Source organism: Protobothrops mucrosquamatus, unplaced genomic scaffold, assembly GCF_001527695.2.
Source record: "Protobothrops mucrosquamatus isolate PMUCROS unplaced genomic scaffold, P.Mucros_1.0 scaffold_10, whole genome shotgun sequence".
Taxonomy (NCBI): domain Eukaryota; kingdom Metazoa; phylum Chordata; class Lepidosauria; order Squamata; family Viperidae; genus Protobothrops; species Protobothrops mucrosquamatus.
Window position 1 is genome coordinate 33,811 of NW_015386086.1, and position 16,297 is coordinate 50,107.

Here is a 16,297-nt window from a genome sequence, read left to right on the forward strand (position 1 = left end):
ATGTTCCTAATGTATCACAGTGTGTATTTCAATGTGTAGTCCTTTGTTCTTTAAGGAGGGGAGTATAAAAACTGAAGTCTAATCACGCCCTCCTCGTTCAGAATTGCCTATCTCTAATATGCTCTGGACCTTGCGCAATTAAACTTCTCTGCTAACCCCTCCGGAATTCGTAAGAGTTCTTTCGTTTTCCACAAGAATGGGGCACGAGGGCGGAGTCTTGTCCCCGCTGCCCGGCTGCCATGTCCTTGACTGTGCTGCTCCGCGTGGGCCATGCCCGGGCGCGACTCTCCTCTGGGGGGCTGCTGGGGAGGAGGGGGCCGCGGGGGAGGTGCGGCTGGGGCGACGGCACGCGTGCCCACAGAGAGGGCTCTGAGTGCCGCCTCTGGCACTCATGCCATAGGTTCGCCTCCACTGTCCTAGGCAGTAGACACATGGCAACTTGGGTTAAAGATTACTCTGCATAACCTCCACATTGTATTTTTGATTTGCAGGGTGACAATCCAAATCTTAACCACAAGAAGTTGGGATCTGAATATTTCATGCTGTAAGATGTGTTGGAAGCAACTGGACAAGGTCAAATGATCTTCATTTATTTGTTACACTTATATCCCACCCTTCGCCCCAGAAACTCAAGATCGCATATCTAGCCATATATTCAGTTTCCCCAAAAATGACTCTACAAGGGACCTTAGGTCGAGAGACCAAGGTTGGCCCAAAGTCAACCACTCTATCTCCATGCCTGAAGGTATCTTTCACCCTCAGTTTCTCTAGTCTTAGTCCAATATCTCAACTGCTCCTCTACCTTACCTCACAATATTAAGAAAGAAGAAAGATAGAAAAAAGAGAAAACAGAATGAGGTTTTCAAGGCTCTCTGGAAATCACAAGGAAAAAAATCTTGCTTGGGAACATAGTAAAAAAAAATATTGCTAAGACGTACTTGTGCCCTGGGCAAGTGAGGAAAAGCCCAGAGGATGTAAAGCAGGGGTCTTCAAACTTGGCCCTTTTATGACTTGTGGTCTTCAACTGCCAGAATTCCTCAGCCAGCATGCCTGGCTGAGGAATTCTGGCAGTTGAAGACCACAAGTCATAAAAGGGCCAAGTTTGAAAACCCCTGATGTAAAGGAAGATTTTGAAATGAGCCAGCTTTTTTCTAAGGCATGCCGGCTGGGGAATTCTGGGAATTGAAGTCCACATGTCTTCAAATTGCTGGGGCTGAGAAACACTGGTTTAGGTCCACTAAACAGAAGAAACCAGAGGAAATAAAATCAGGGAAAGATTTACATAAGTCCCAAACCTATCCAGTCAAGCATTCCTAGGGAACTAAATGTCTTTAGGAAGTCCGCAGACAGGATTGGAGGACAACCATCTCCCCTGTTATTATTGATTTATATCCAGAGGGACTCTGTATGATTTTGAGATGTGTGGGCTACATTTCCCAGAACTGAAGACTGCTCTATGTAGCAAATAGACGCTGAGCTTTTTAGTTGGCACTATTAGTCATTATTAAATGAAAAACCTTCCTATGTAACAGAATAACAGAGTTGGAAGGGACCTTAAAGTTCTTCTAATCCAGTGTTTCTCAACCTTGACAATTTTAAGGCATGTGGACTTCAACTCCCAGAATTCCATAGCCAGCATTGCTGGCTGTGGAATTCTGGGAGTTGAAGTCCACATGCCTTAAAATTGTCAAGGTTGAGAAACACTGTTCTAATCCAACCCCCTGCTCAAGCAGGAGACCCTATACCATTCTGGACAAATGGCTGTCCAATTTCTTCTTAAAAACCTTCAGTGTTGGAGCACCCACAACTTCTAGAGGCAAGTTGCTCCACTGATTGTAATAAAAGTCTGAACATTACTCCTTAGTTCTAGGCTGCTTCTCTCCTTGATTAGTTTCCATCCGTTGCTTCTTGTCCTGTCTTCAGGTGCTTTGGAGAATAGCTTGACTCCCTCTTCTTTGTGGCAGCCCCTGAGATATTGGAACACTTAAGACATTTTTGGAAAGTAAGTGGATAACTGTAATCTCTTTCCCAAGAGCCATTTAGCTGTGAGGCAGCTGCTGTATGGTTTCTGTGCACCTCCAACATTGTTTTCTCTATATTCCCATTGTTGGGAGTGGAGAAACTTAAGCTTTGTGAGGCAAAATAATCTGGAAAACAGGAGCTGTGTTAATCCCAATTATCCAGGATGTAATGCCCACTTAAGCATGCTCACTAGTATAAACTACTTTCAAGTCATATAAACTGAAAATAACAGGTCCAATTTATATTTTTTAAAATTAACAAGTCACAACCACATCAGGAAGTAAAAACTCTCACAATCTGGTAGTACCAAAATCCAACGAACATGCATTACACTTTTGAATGAGGTTTGGCCTTGGGCTTCTGCCATTTCCCCATATAGCATCAGCAGTATCTAGAAACCTAATTCAACAGCCCAAAACACATTTTAGGCAGGCATTAATCACAAATATAAAAGTCACAGATACAGCAGTAACAGCCAGATCAAGCTACTTGATCTAAAACCCCTGACTTGCAAACTGACATTAAGAAGACGCATCGCATTCTTTAACAAATTGATGGCACCTTACTAAACTTCTAACAATTTAAAGTAAAAGGCAAAAATCCGAATGACCAAGAGATACCCAAAACATTAAAGGTGCTGTAGGTATGGAGAATCCTGATGTCCAGCAGATGGCATCAAATCTATCTTCCTAGCCAGACACCCTCCAAAAGCATTGGACTACAACTCCCACCATTCCTCAGCCTACATAACCAATATTCACTCTGTCGGCCGGCCCTACCGATGGAGGTTATGAGCAAGCACACCTGGAAAATATATGTTACAAGCTGGTTCCGTATGGCTCAGATTATAGCCGCAAGCCACCACAGCACAATACGGATGTCAGCTGATGCCCACTTCCTTAGAAAGGCAATGATGACTTTAGCAGGACTTACTTCAGGATTCTAAAGGATCATTGAACAAATCAATCCAGAGTTCTCACTTGAGGCACAAATGATCCTACGGTCGGGCACATTATGTGAGGACCTGGATCCCTGGAGAAGTCTGTAATATTGGGAAGAGGTGGAAGGAAAGAGAAGAAGAGGATGACCAACAGCTAAGTGGATGGACCAAGCTACCGTGGCCACGGGTGCAATGTTGGAAAGACTTATCAGTGTGGTCGCTGGGAATTGGGAAGAGGTGGAAGGAAAGAGAAGAAGAGGATGACCAGCAGCTAAGTGGATGGACCAAGCTACCGTGGCCACGGGTGCAATGTTGGAAAGACTTATCAGTGTGGTCGCTGGGAATTGGGAAGAGGTGGAAGGAAAGAGAAGAAGAGGATGACCAGCAGCTAAGTGGATGGACCAAGCTACCGTGGCCACGGGTGCAATGTTGGAAAGACTTATCAGTGTGGTCGCTGGAGTCGAAAACGCTTCGATGGCAGTAATCGATACAGAGAACCAGGGGACACGTAAACGGGATGACACGGGATTCCACCTGCTCCGACCTCTCTGCATAGCGGCTCCACCTCCAAAGGAGGGATGCGGCGAAGGTTTTCCCTCCGGGACGCCCCGAGGCCGCCCTCCCCATTTCTGCAGGCAGGAAAAGCTGAAGCCCCCACCCCCCCCGGTGCCACCGAATGGCCAACCCAGCTTCGAAGACAATCCCCCTAAAAAACACGTGTTTTTTTTCTGACCCACCGCCCCACGCCTCGCTCGGGGGCTCCAAACCTACCTTGCCTCTCCCCCGCTCGCCCCTCGGGAGAGCAGCGCGAGCCAACGGGGGAGGCCAGGAAGTGCAGCGCCCACTTTCGCGCACACCAGGCGACTCCCGGGTCCGCCGCAGTTCAGCGCTCCTCCCCTCCCTTCCTTGGCGACCGCAAGATCGCCATCAGGGGGCCGACCCTTCCTCTCTCCGCCAATGATATCGGGCTCTGTCCGATGACATCATTCCCTTCTCCTTCCAGCGACCAATAGGCGGGCTCCGTCCGGTTCCCCTCGGAGCAGCACCTGTCAAGGCGCTTAAAGAGGCAGCGGAGGCGATCGGTTGCGCTCCTCTGCAGTCGCGAGGGCAGGAGGTGCTGCCGGAAACGGGATTATATTTCATCCTCCATTTAAAAACAATCTGGACAAAACAATCCTGTGGGCTATTGAACACAGTCTTCTGGTTCTGAGCCCAAAACGCCTCGGGGAGCTCATAATCCTGTCTTTTCCACTATGTTGCCCTGCAGAGTCGTTGAATTTATTATTATTATTTAATTCTCTGCCTTTTTGGGAAAGATGTAGAAGACATAAGATTTAGGCGGGGGTGCATAAACACTGTCGCCAGTAGCCTTTGCTTAACTTAACATCTCATGCATTTAAAAGTAAAATCTGCATTTTGCGGTTACTGCCAAGTAAACTTTTGCTTGACACGAAGCAGCTGTGCAAACATCAAGTTTGGGTATGTAAATATGAATTTGGGCGAATTTGGGCCTCAATTTCAATAGTAGAAATATCTTCCTCATTGTAAAATGGACGGGGGAATCCCATTTACAGCAGTTACTGGAGAAACCTCTGGGGAAAAAAAAAAACTTTAAGAAAAAATGATGGAAGATCAGAAATTGCATCACTCCTAGGAGGCTGCATTGGGAAGCTTTGAAAACCCTTCAAATTCAGGTCAGTTTCCCAACGGAATGAATCAGCCTCCCCAGATTGAGAGGGACTTGAAACACTTAAAGTCCACTTTGATGAAAAACTGCCATTTGAAAAAGGCAAGACATTGCCTTCTTCTAAACCCCCCTCTCCCCTAACCTATCTACAAAAGGAGATAAGACATCTGGTATTCTCCAAATATTTTAGTCTATAATCCTCATATCCCCAGGCCATACTGGCTAGAAGTGACAATATACTCCAAATCAAGTACAAATCATCAAATTGTGTACCTCCCTTTGACTTGCCTCAGTCAGGCCAGCAACTTTGAGATGTGTGGATTTTAATTTCACAGGATTCCCAGGTTGGCTCCATATATTTGAAAAATGCTGAGCTGGCAAAACACTGATTTACCCAATAGCTCTCCAACACAGATGTACCATTCCTTCTACTTTTCATTTGACAATGCAAGTACAAAGTGAGAACTTTATGCGTTCCTCAGATTTGTGAAATTATCAAATCAAAGTTTATCGTAGGTTGCCATAGAGAAAGACATCTCTCTTCCTGTAATGGCTACTAAACTGTAACTGTGTTCCTGGGGTACACTGAGAGAATCTGATATAGTGGTTGAGATGCTGGCCTAGAAACCAGAACACTGTAAGTTCTAGTTCTGCTTTAGGAATGAAAGCCAGCTGGGTGACTTTGGGCCAGTCATTCTCTCCTAGCCCAACCTTCCTCACAGGGTTGTTGTGGGAAAAATAGGAGAAGGAAGGCATATTAGGTATGCTCGCCACCTTGAGTTATTTATAAAATAATAAAGGTGGAATAAAAAAATATAATAAATAAATGCACTGAATCATAAACCAGCAAATCACATTTAGCCTAGAATAGTGTTTAAACTCAGCCTGTGCAGTTAATTTTTGGTTCTGCATAACATGCTGTACAAAGCCAGAATATTCAACTGAATCATGAATAAGCACATTATGAAAATGAGAGAAGCTAGAGTTCTGAAAGAAAAAAGTATACAAAGCAATCAGAAAAAGATTTCTATCATTAAACTGGGATACAATTTGTCTCCAGTTCATATCTACATATTTAGTGAGTCTGTATACACCAGTGTGTTTGAAGAGCTCCAGCATGAAGTGCTGTACTTTTGGTAGTAGTACAGATAGTATTACATTTATAAGCATCAGAGAAAAAGTACTAAAAGGCATCCAGATTGAAAAATGAAGTGTGGGAGGGGACAACTGAAGCTTGTGGTATTTTAAAGACTCATACTTATTGTTTCAAAAGTGGAACAGAAGATTCTATCAGTTATATAACAAAACAGAAAATATAATATTTGCTCATATTTTGTGCCATCCAAGCCTATTACAACATGAACAGAATAATTGTTCTGGAAAGTAGACTGAAGAGATGCCCTTCCTTGCTCTGGTATTTGAATGTGGTAATAACAAGCGTTTCAAATTAATTAAAAGAAAACATACGAAAGAGGAACATAATCAAATAGAGACTGGACAGGCCTCTTTTTTTTAGACTAGTGTTTCCTTCATGCAAACTGTTGATGTGGTACCACTTTGTTTATCAAAGGGAATTTCTAATTATTAATGAAAGCTTGCATTTCTTTTTAATTCATTGTGATGGTTGTAGGAGTGGTGTACAAAAAGATCACAGGATGAAAACAATTTGTGAATATTTTAAATATATAGTAAACAATTGAAGAAAAAGACAATGAAAAGAGAAACATTTTAAAGTAGATATTCAGCAACCACTCAGGTTTTAAATAATGTAGAATAATATTGCTCTGTCTTTTCATTATAGGGATTAAAAGCCAATTCAGTAAAATAATGGGAAGATCAGTGGAGACTCACTGGGAAAATACAGATGGCAGGCAGGGCAATGGAATATGCCTTATTATAACAGGGATGGCAGTGGCCAATAAGACTCAGCGGGAATGTATTTTCCTTAGCCCAGTGTTCTTCATCTTTAGCTATTTGAAGATGTGTGGACTTCAATTCCCAGAATTCCTTAGCCATGACTGAATGGAAAATTCTGGGAGTTGAAGTCCACACATTTTCCAATGATGCTAGTCTCTGCATGCAGAGCAGCTGGGCCCTTTGACTGGATTTTTGGGGAGGATTTAAGTCTTCCAAATCTCTTCCAATCTGGTTCCTCTTGTCCATCCTGTAATAACAGAGATGGTAGACAAGATGGCAGCTACAGAGCTGACTCAAGCCAGTTTGAAAGGACTCAAGTTATGACTGGTTGCTTACTGACAGTTCAGAAGACAGTAACAAAGGACCCTGAAAAACGATACTTAAGATCCAGATTCAAAGTTCCGATGGCTGCCCCCTCCCAGTCATGTGACTGCATTTTGGACACTCGGCATCCAGCCTGCATTTAAGGCCTTTTGCAGGGTCCTGTGGTCATGTGATCACAATTGATGACATTTTTGTCAGAAACTGGCATTTACTCCTTCCCCCCCCCCGAGATGTCCCTGAAAACAGGCTGCAATCATTCCAAAAAAAAGTAGAGGTATCCTCCAGAGAGCCATATGTCTCCAATCCTGGTAATGTTCTGAAAGGTATAAGAAATCTGGCCATTTTTCCAGGCTTTGGGACAGGGCACATAGTGAATTCTGTAACATTTTGTTCAGTTTTATGGTTTTTCTTTTTCTTGTTCCTGTTTTTATCGAACATAAAGTGTCCGTCATCTTTGGGAATAAGATATTCTTTCAATCTATGTAAAAGAAATAACTAAATGCTCCTTTGGTTCAATCTGTTAGTGCAGGGGTAGGCAACCTTGGCTCTTTTATGACTCGTAGACTTCAACTCCCAGAATTCCTGAGCCAGCTCAGAAATTCTGGGAGTTGAAGTCCACGAGTCATAAAAGAGCCAAGGTTGCCTACCCCTGTGTTAGTGAAACAGTTCGCCCACACTTCACTCTGGAAAAGACCACCAGTCCTACAGTTCGTGTTTCTATGGAATGAGGAAACTATGGAATGAGGAAACTATGGAATGAGGAAACTATGAAATAAGTCATCTCCACCTGAGTTTTAAAATGATTTTATTTAAAAAAAATCAAATGAAAGAGCAGATGGCATGTCCTAAAAACAAACTCTAGCAAATAGAACTTCTTTGCAATTATGCTTTTGGCCCCCAGAAATACTCCAGAGGCATCCTCGGAAAATAAGAAGGGGGAACTTTGTTTGAAAAGAGTTCCCAGAAGAAAAAGTCCAGGATTAAGAGGAGAAGGCTGTAGAACACCCTGGAAAACTGCAAAGACAACAGCAGGCTTACCCATTTATTTTCTCATATATGAGTGTTTTGTGACTATCCACACCCATCTCTCTTGTCATTTTATGAGAGTATCTATGACATGAATAAGTTTGACAACTTATGTATTTAGTATTAATTGTTCTTATTCGCAGCATGTTTCTTTTCACTAGAGCAGGGGTAGGCAACCTTGGCTCTTTTATGACTGGTGGACTTCAACTCCCAGAATTCCTGAGCCAGCCATGCTGAGGGGAAAGGGAGAGGTTTCCAAGCTGACCCATGCTGGCTCAGGAATTCTGGGAGTTGAAGTCCACAAGTCATAAAAGAACCAAGGTTGCCTACCCCTGCACTAGAGTATTGAATCAATCGTCTGCATCTACAGTAATTCAGCTCTAGATGGCAGTGTTATGAATGTGTTTCATAGGGTCATTCATCTGCAAAGGGCAATAGAAGAAAGTACTGTACAGGTAGTCCTCAACGTACGACCACAATTGAGGACAAAATTTCTGTTGCTAAGTGAGACCGTTGTTAAGTGAGTTCTGCCCAATTTTACGACTTTTCTTGCCACAGTTGTTAAGTGAATCACTGCAGTTGTTAAGTTAGTAACATGGGTGTTAGGTGAATCTGGCTTCCCCATTGACTTTGCTGGTGAGAATATCACAAAAGGGGATCACATGGCCCCAGGACACACTGCAACCGTCATCAATATGAGCCGGTTGCCAAGCATCTGAGTTTTTATCACTTGACCACGGAGATGCTGCAATGGTTGCAAGTGTGAAAAACAGTCAAAAGTCACTTTTTTCAGTGCCGTTATAACTTCAAACAGTCACTAAATGAATGTTGGTAAGTCAAAGGCTACCTATAGAACATTTTCTGTCAAAGAAACAGAGGATCAATATACCTGTGTCAGTTCTTCCCCTTCACCCAAAAGTCTGCTTAAATGAGCAAAAAAAGCTAATTTGAAATACGAAGCCAGAGACCAGGGAGTTCTGTTGTGTCTCTGGTACTTGCTTTCCTTTCTCCTTCTTGAAGGAAACTTTTGTTTGTTTTATTCAATTTCTATAGCCGCCCAGCTCAACGAAATGACTCTGGGCAGCTTACAATTCTAAAATTCTAAAACGATTAAAACAAATGAAAAGACATTAAAATAATAAAAACATCCGCAGAATAAATAAATAAAAAGAACTTCCCCGACCCAAACCAAGTGTCCAGTCTGTCCTCCAATCCAAGGCAAAACGGTCAGTACAGGGGCCCAGTTTCTGGGCAGGGAAGGAGCAGATTTTCCAGGACAGCTGGAGCCGAGCAAATCGATCTCGTTGACTAATCGTCTCTAAACTCTTTTCCCGATACATCCTAAATTCTCCTCATGGAAAGTTTTGTGTCAGGAGAAGGAGGAAAATATCATTTCTAAACTGGAATGAATAAAGATTATTCTAGGCCACCTCAGCAGTGGCCGGTGACAGTATGGCAAGCAGGATGTGAGGGTGAGACCCTGATAAAAGTTGCTCTTGCCACCTGTCAAAAGTCCTTTTCATTTCTAAATAAAGGCTGTGTGAAGCATATGATGGAACCTTCTGGAAACCAACAAAAACATCCTTCCAAACTTGATGAGGTAGCCTTGTCTGCCCAAAGTTCGGTGTCACCATTCTCAGATGTTTTCCTAACCTTCTGAGATAACAAGTGCATAGCCTGAAGACACTTCCATCAAAACCAAGCCATGCCCAAATTTCACTATGGCTCCCTTGATGCTCTGAGCAGCTAATTCAGAGGGCACAATGTCCATTTCATGAAGTGCTCTGCATCTCTTTATCGTTATTGCATTTTGCTGGCCAAGCAGTTGCCTCAAGGCAGCTCCAAAGCAAGGTATGAAGGTGAGAGGCCCACACCTTTGGAGATCCTCTGTTCTGGATCTACTGATGGCGTCCCTTCATATTATTGGCTGGTTACCATTCAGTAATACGATGACAACCTCCTTACCTTCACCAGCCACTTAAATAGGTACCTATCACTTGAAGCGCTTTGCAAAACCAGTTCCCATCCATGGTTCAGCCTCATTATACTTTTCCAAATTACAGGAACAAACTGGCCGCTCTGACTTGTTGGAAAAACTAATACAGGTATTTTATGTCAATGCACTTACTTCTGAAAGCCTTATTCCTCCTCATTCCTCAAGAATGGTGACAGAATGCATTTTCTCTCCAACTGGGAAGGCAGCAATTACAGGCTCTACTAGCTGGGGTACTTTTGCTGGCATTCATGCACTGCCTGTTCCAGGCTCTTGCGGATACACTCTGCATATTTCCTGAGGCTGTTCTTCTGTTTGTGTCCTACCTTGGGGCCAGCCAGGGCCAGCAGGAAGCTAAAGAGCTGAGAGGGCAGAGGATAGGCAGGCACTGAACAGAAGAGGTCAGGGATCTCGTCGATTGGAAGGAGCTTCTCGAAGCAGCCAACCAGGTATGTGGCCCTGGCCTCACCAGCCAGGAAATCAGGCAGGACACAGTTGAGGGAAGCCGAGAATACGCCGTTTGCTTTGAAGGTGAGCCAAGGGTCTTCCTGTACCCAGCCCAGCCATTCTGCACAACTGGCCATGGCACCATGGGAAAAGAGCAGCACAATAACTCCACCTTCTTGAAGCACCAGGCGCCGCTGTGCGTGGAACCACTGCATGGGCCCCAGGGACCCCAACTCCCCACGGCTCCACAACTCCAGAGATACAGATAGCTGCAGCTGAGTCAGTGCATCTGCCAGGGTGCCCACCACACGCTCATAGCCTTCATGATCTGGAGAGTAGAGGAGGAGGATACGTCGCCCCTGAAGCGTTCCTGCAGTGAGAAAGAGAGGGATCCGAGATGTTCCATGAACAAAGATAAATCTTCCTATTCTAGATCTCTCTTATTTCCTTCTAATCCAGCTCCTTCAAGCAGCTCTCTCTCATATCTGGATGCTTCGTCATCACTGCAAGTTCTGCATGTTGAAGATCAATCCCCCCCCTCACTTTCCAAACTCTCCTTTTTCTCTTTGCACTTTCTCTTAATCTACTGCTGATTTCCCAAAGGGCAACCATGAAATTCGCATTCAAAACCATCAAGAGTTTGGCGTGGATCTTAATGACATATATATATATATATTCCTTCGTAAAAACTTGTGATTGATTCAATTGTTAGGGGTCTTTCAGACAATTCGCCTCTCAAACCTTCTGAATCCACAACCCAGAGAAAATGACTGGCCCGTTTTGTGTATTTTGAGATCTATATGCTTGAGAGTCCTGCCCATTTGAGAAGAGCCAATTAGTCTACACTGGCTCTTTCTACTCACAAGCTGAGCACAAAAGACTCTTTCGTCTCGCCAATTAGTGCTTGCTTTTGATGGCTGATGACTGAATGCTGTATCCATCTCGCTCACAGCTGTGCTAAACACCTATGCCAGTGGTGGCGAACCTATGGCACGCGTGCCAGAGGCGGCATTCAGAGCCCTCTCTGTGGCATGCACGCCATTGCCACAGCCCTGCCTCCCCCCGCGGCCCCCTCCTCACCAGTAGCCCCCCGGGAGGAGAGTCACCCCCGAGCGCAGCCTGCGCAAAGCAGCACAGCCAAGGACATGGCAGCCGGGCAGCGGGGACAAGACTCCGCCCTCACACCCCATCGCATACGGTTGATGCTGCGTGGTGCGGGTGGAGGGCGTGGCCGCTATGGCACTGCTGGGCTGCCATGGTGAACTGCGGCGGGCTGTGGAGGCAGTGAGTGGCCCTGTGGGTGGGTGGGATCGGGGCGGGGTGGGGGTGGGGTGGGGGCGGGGCAGAGCAGGTGGGATGGGGCGGAGCAGGGTCGGGATGGGGCGGAGGCGGTTTTCGGACACTCGGTCTTTAAAAGGTTCGCCATCACTGACCTATGCCTTCTGCCTCCTCTCAAAAAAAATAAAATACAATAAAAGAGAGTATAGCTAGTCCTCGCTTACCAGTAATATATAGGACCAGAAATCCCACTGCTAAGCCAAACAATTGTACATAGAAAAATCATGTGATCTCGTTGACTTACAAATGTCGTTAAGTGAATCACAGTAAATCATTAAGCAAGGACCTCACGTGACCGTGATTTCCAACTTTATGCCAGCTTCGCCGCTGACCTTGCTTGTTGGAAGCCAGCAGGGAGCATCAGAAATTGCAATCAATTGATGCTATAAGAGCCACATCTTTGGGGACCAGTCATAAGTCCCCATCATTCAGTGCTGTCATAATTTCAAGTAGTCACTGAATGAATGGTTGTAGAAGGAGGATTGTCTCGGCATTTGATAGGATTCTCTTTGTTACCGTATCAACAGAAGAGAATATTTGTAGCTCAGGGTTGAATTGCAGGGTCCTTGGTGCTGTCTGACCTTGATTGTTTTCTTGTAGATGTTTCATTACAGATTAGGTAACATCATTAGTACACTGAATGAAACGTATGCAAGAAAACAACCCAGCTCATAGAGCACCAAGGACTCACTTTTACTGTGCTCAGCATATTAGCAAACATCCATTGTCAACCAGATTCCAATGCTAGTTACTGGAGGAATGCATGTGGATCGGGATTTTTTTTTCCTAACCCTGCCTGCAAACTGCTACAAGAAGCAAAAGGTGAAGTGAGACCAGAATGACACCCATTAAGGACACAGACTGTCTTTCAAGCACACAACACTGATCCCAAAGAGGCATTTACTCTTTGGAAGTGGCATTTTCCCATTCACAGATATGAAGGTACTGGCCTAGAGAATTGCTTGTAACAATGTGTATTCAGCAGAGATTTCCCCTCACCAGTGGTAGAATTCAAATATGTGAACAACCAGTTCTCTGTGTGGATGCCACTTCTGAAAGTTCATTCTGGGCTTGGGCAACAAAAAATTAGCTACCAGTTCTGCCAAAGTGGCACGAACCAGCTGAATCCTACCACTACCCCTCACCCATTTCTGGGATTTCTGTCACCCTATTTCTGGGAGAAGCCATAGTGGCGCAGTGGCAGTATCGCAGGTAAACTCTGCCCACAGCCTGGAGTTCAATTCTGACCCGTTCAAGGTTGATTCAGCTTTCCATCCTTCCAAGGTTGGTAAAACGGGGACCCAGTTTGTTGGGGGCAATATGCCGACTTTGTAAACCACACAGAGAGTGCTGTAGTGCACTATGGAGCAGTATATAAGTCTTCAGCATTATTGCTATTGCTATTCTGATGTCTTGGAACTTTAGTTTGGAAAGACTTCTATCCATAGATAAGGAACAATAAGGGAAACTTCTCTGAAATAATTCGACATATCCTTCTTGGGTTTTGGATCTCAACATCAATCTTGCCAAACTACAGCAAACTGCTTGCATCACTAAAGATATACTCCAACAACTCCTATGAAGGAGCTGTCTTGACCTTCTTCCTCTCAAACAAACTATCTAAACTTCACTGTCTCTTGCTCCTCTGAAATGCGGCCCCTCCTTGCTGGGAGTCCAGACTGCATTCCATCACAGTAAACCCCATTCAGGACAGAAACGAAAGGCTGAGGATCAGAAAAAGATACAGAATAATCTGGAGGTTCAAGGGAGTGATGATAGGAGATTTCTATTGCCTGGTTTATATTCTAAATGCTATAAGAGCCTCGGTTGCCTTTACCTCTGGAACTGTAATCTTCTTTCAGGATTTTGAACCAGCCTGTAAATAGAGAAAAACATTAATGGGGGTGCTGGAAGCCTACTCATTGCCCGATCTGGGATGTGCTGTGGGTGAATTCTAAGTTGGAAGAATGAAGCGCAACTTCTGTAGCAAATGGACAAACCCCCGCACAGCGAGGCTTGGCAAGGCAGATCCTTTCCTTCTTCTGATTCAATCAGACAGCAAATATTCATATCCCAAATCTCTGAGTTAAACAGCTAGGCAAAGCCATCATGACTTCAAATGCAAATACACAGATGGGAGATGATCCGCAGCTCCTCCATCGTATTGAACTTAAACTTAAACTTGAATGTGTTGAGTGAGGATGAAAGAATAATTAAATAGCAATGGAGTCTGTGAACTCCATTCAGAGCAGAAATTAAAGTCTAAAGAGAACAAAGACTTTGGTCTGGTGAGATTAGGTCTTGTGGGGAATCTGGCCTCTGGAAGAAGGAAAAGGTCCACCAGAACAAAGACGATTCTCTTGTTCTTCCTCTTCTGCCTTAAGATTCTTTGGGGGGGAAAGGTAGATGGGTGATATGAAAGGAAGCAGATCACCTGGGGGAAAACCAAGGAGAAAGAACATGTGGGAGAAAGATGTGGCTGGAATAAACGAGTGAGATGGAGACTATTAGCATATCTAATCAAAATATCAGAATCCATAAAGCACATTTTCGATTCCTTCAAGTCATTGTTGACTCCTGGCAGACGCCTGGACAAGTCCCTATAGTTTTCTCAGCAAGATTTCAGAAGTGGTTTGTCCTTGTGGCCTTCTTCCTAGGGTTGAGAGAGAGGGACTGGCCCAAGATCACCCAGCTGGCCCCTGAGAAAGTCACACTGAGCTTGATATTAATGGCAAGACTGCCATATTGCCAGTTTTCCATGATCTTTGAACCAAAGCAAATCTTTGAACTTGGCTTGATTGCCAAATAGGAGTCAGTGCAATTGCTTGAGCAGTGCAAAACAGAAAAACATTCACAGAAATAGTACAATGAAAAGCCCTAAGGTAAGGAAGGCAAATGCGTTAGAGATGTGGCAGGATTGCTAGCGGACAGGAGGCCAAGGTTAGGATGAAGGGAGTCAAGAAAAGAGCAAGGCAATACGTATTGAGTATGGCAGCATTGGACTAGATTTGTTGTTTGAAAAACAAGGATACCTTTTACCAATTCTTTCTTGAACAGGACAATGAGCAGAACAGAGCAGCTACCTAGGAGAGTAACCAACCAGATCAGCACCCAGTAGGTCCGGTGATCTGCATCAAAGTACAGAGGGAAGAAATTCAGTACTATAGACGAAATTGGTCCTAGACCAACCTGCATGGCCCATCCCCTTCCCTTCTTGTCATTTTCCCATTGGCCAGCAATCCCCAAGCTTTTTGGCACCAGGGACCGGTTTCATAGAAGACCATTTTTCCACAGACCAGGGGTGGAGGTGATGGTTTCCATTTTGCTCACTCGCCCACTGCTCATCCCCAGCTGTGCAGCCCAGTTCCTAACCGGCCACAGACCCTGCCATTGGCTAAGGCTGAAGGCCAAGTCTTGGGTAGATAGCCCTGGCTTCACTTTAAGGTAGACTTCTTTGGGTGCCCTGGACCTGGAGAGTTGCCATCTTTAACTCTTGACAGGGTCTCGTTTCCCCAAACACAGTTAATACACAATTTGGGGAGTCTTCCTAGATTTGCAGCTCGTGTTGGAGGAGAAGGGGGCAGCTGTGGCTTTTGCATAAATTTATTTTGTGTGTCATACGGGCCCATTCCTGGATCAGGAGGCCCAGCTCATAGTCACTGATGTCTTAGTCACTTCCTGACTGGACTACTGCAATGCACTCTATTCTAGGGACTGTTCTTAAAGATCACCCAGAAGTTTTAACTGGTCCACGATGCAGTTTTGGATACTTTGTACATGCAGTTTTAGATGCCCATGTTACACCACTATTGGCTCCCAGTTTCCTTCTAGATGCACTTCAAGGTGCTGGTTTTCACTTTTAAAGCCCTGCATGGCATGGGACTAGGTTATTTGAGATACCACCTCTCTCCAAAGGTATCTGATTGTCCCACCAAATCAGATAGGGTAATTGAATTCCAGGTCTTCTCCATTAAACAATTTTATTTGACAGGACCTAGGATATTGGCCTTCTCCCTATATGGTATGGAATGCTATGGTACCTTGGTTATATGCAATGGCTTTTGTATTTTAGTCTTCTATGCTGCTGTTGTTAGTCACCCTGAGCTATACTGTATAAGATGAGCAGCCATATAAATCTTTGAAATAAATAAATAAATAAAAGGCAGGTTTCTTTAACCCGGTGAATTTCAGATCTGGATATGTTGGCCAGGGATGTAGAAAGCTATAGTCCCACTCAATCTCAATGAAACCAGGTTGGAAAAGATTGCTTGAAAGCATGATTAGAGAAAAAATCATTTTATAGCATGCCTATGAATTAAATTGCACCCCTACTAGAGTCTATATAAGTTGAGTGGGTTTCACACATTGTTTCCCTTCCCTGGGCTGTTCCACAGAAGCAATCCTATCATTTTCTATGTAACTGCTACCCTAGCTTTTTGATGTGGTGGGTTTCTAAGTAGTATTCCTAGTCTTCAAACACAAGACACTCACAGTGCTCCACTGAACATGCCCAGAGTATAGTAGCATTGGTCCCGTCTTCTTGCCACACCTGTGGAAAGCAATAAAGAACTGTCTAGTAATAATATTCACCTGTCAAGTACCA

The 16,297-nt window shown here is 44.3% G+C and overlaps 1 protein-coding gene across 1 annotated transcript in view; it reads right to left on the reverse strand.

The window, feature by feature from the left end:
• Nucleotides 1–10,107: 10,107 nt before the first annotated feature.
• The window catches only part of IL17RC (interleukin 17 receptor C), a 31,057-nt gene continuing 24,867 nt past the window's right edge, over nt 10,108–16,297 (reverse strand). Inside the window, exons 14-17 of the mRNA XM_029284850.1 lie at nt 16,186–16,243; nt 14,727–14,822; nt 13,532–13,570; nt 10,108–10,726 (exon numbers count right to left, since the gene is read on the reverse strand). Of these exons, the coding sequence (XP_029140683.1) occupies nt 10,134–10,726; nt 13,532–13,570; nt 14,727–14,822; nt 16,186–16,243 (786 nt within the window). The 3' untranslated portion in view covers nt 10,108–10,133. The remainder of the gene's footprint in view (nt 10,727–13,531; nt 13,571–14,726; nt 14,823–16,185; nt 16,244–16,297) is intronic.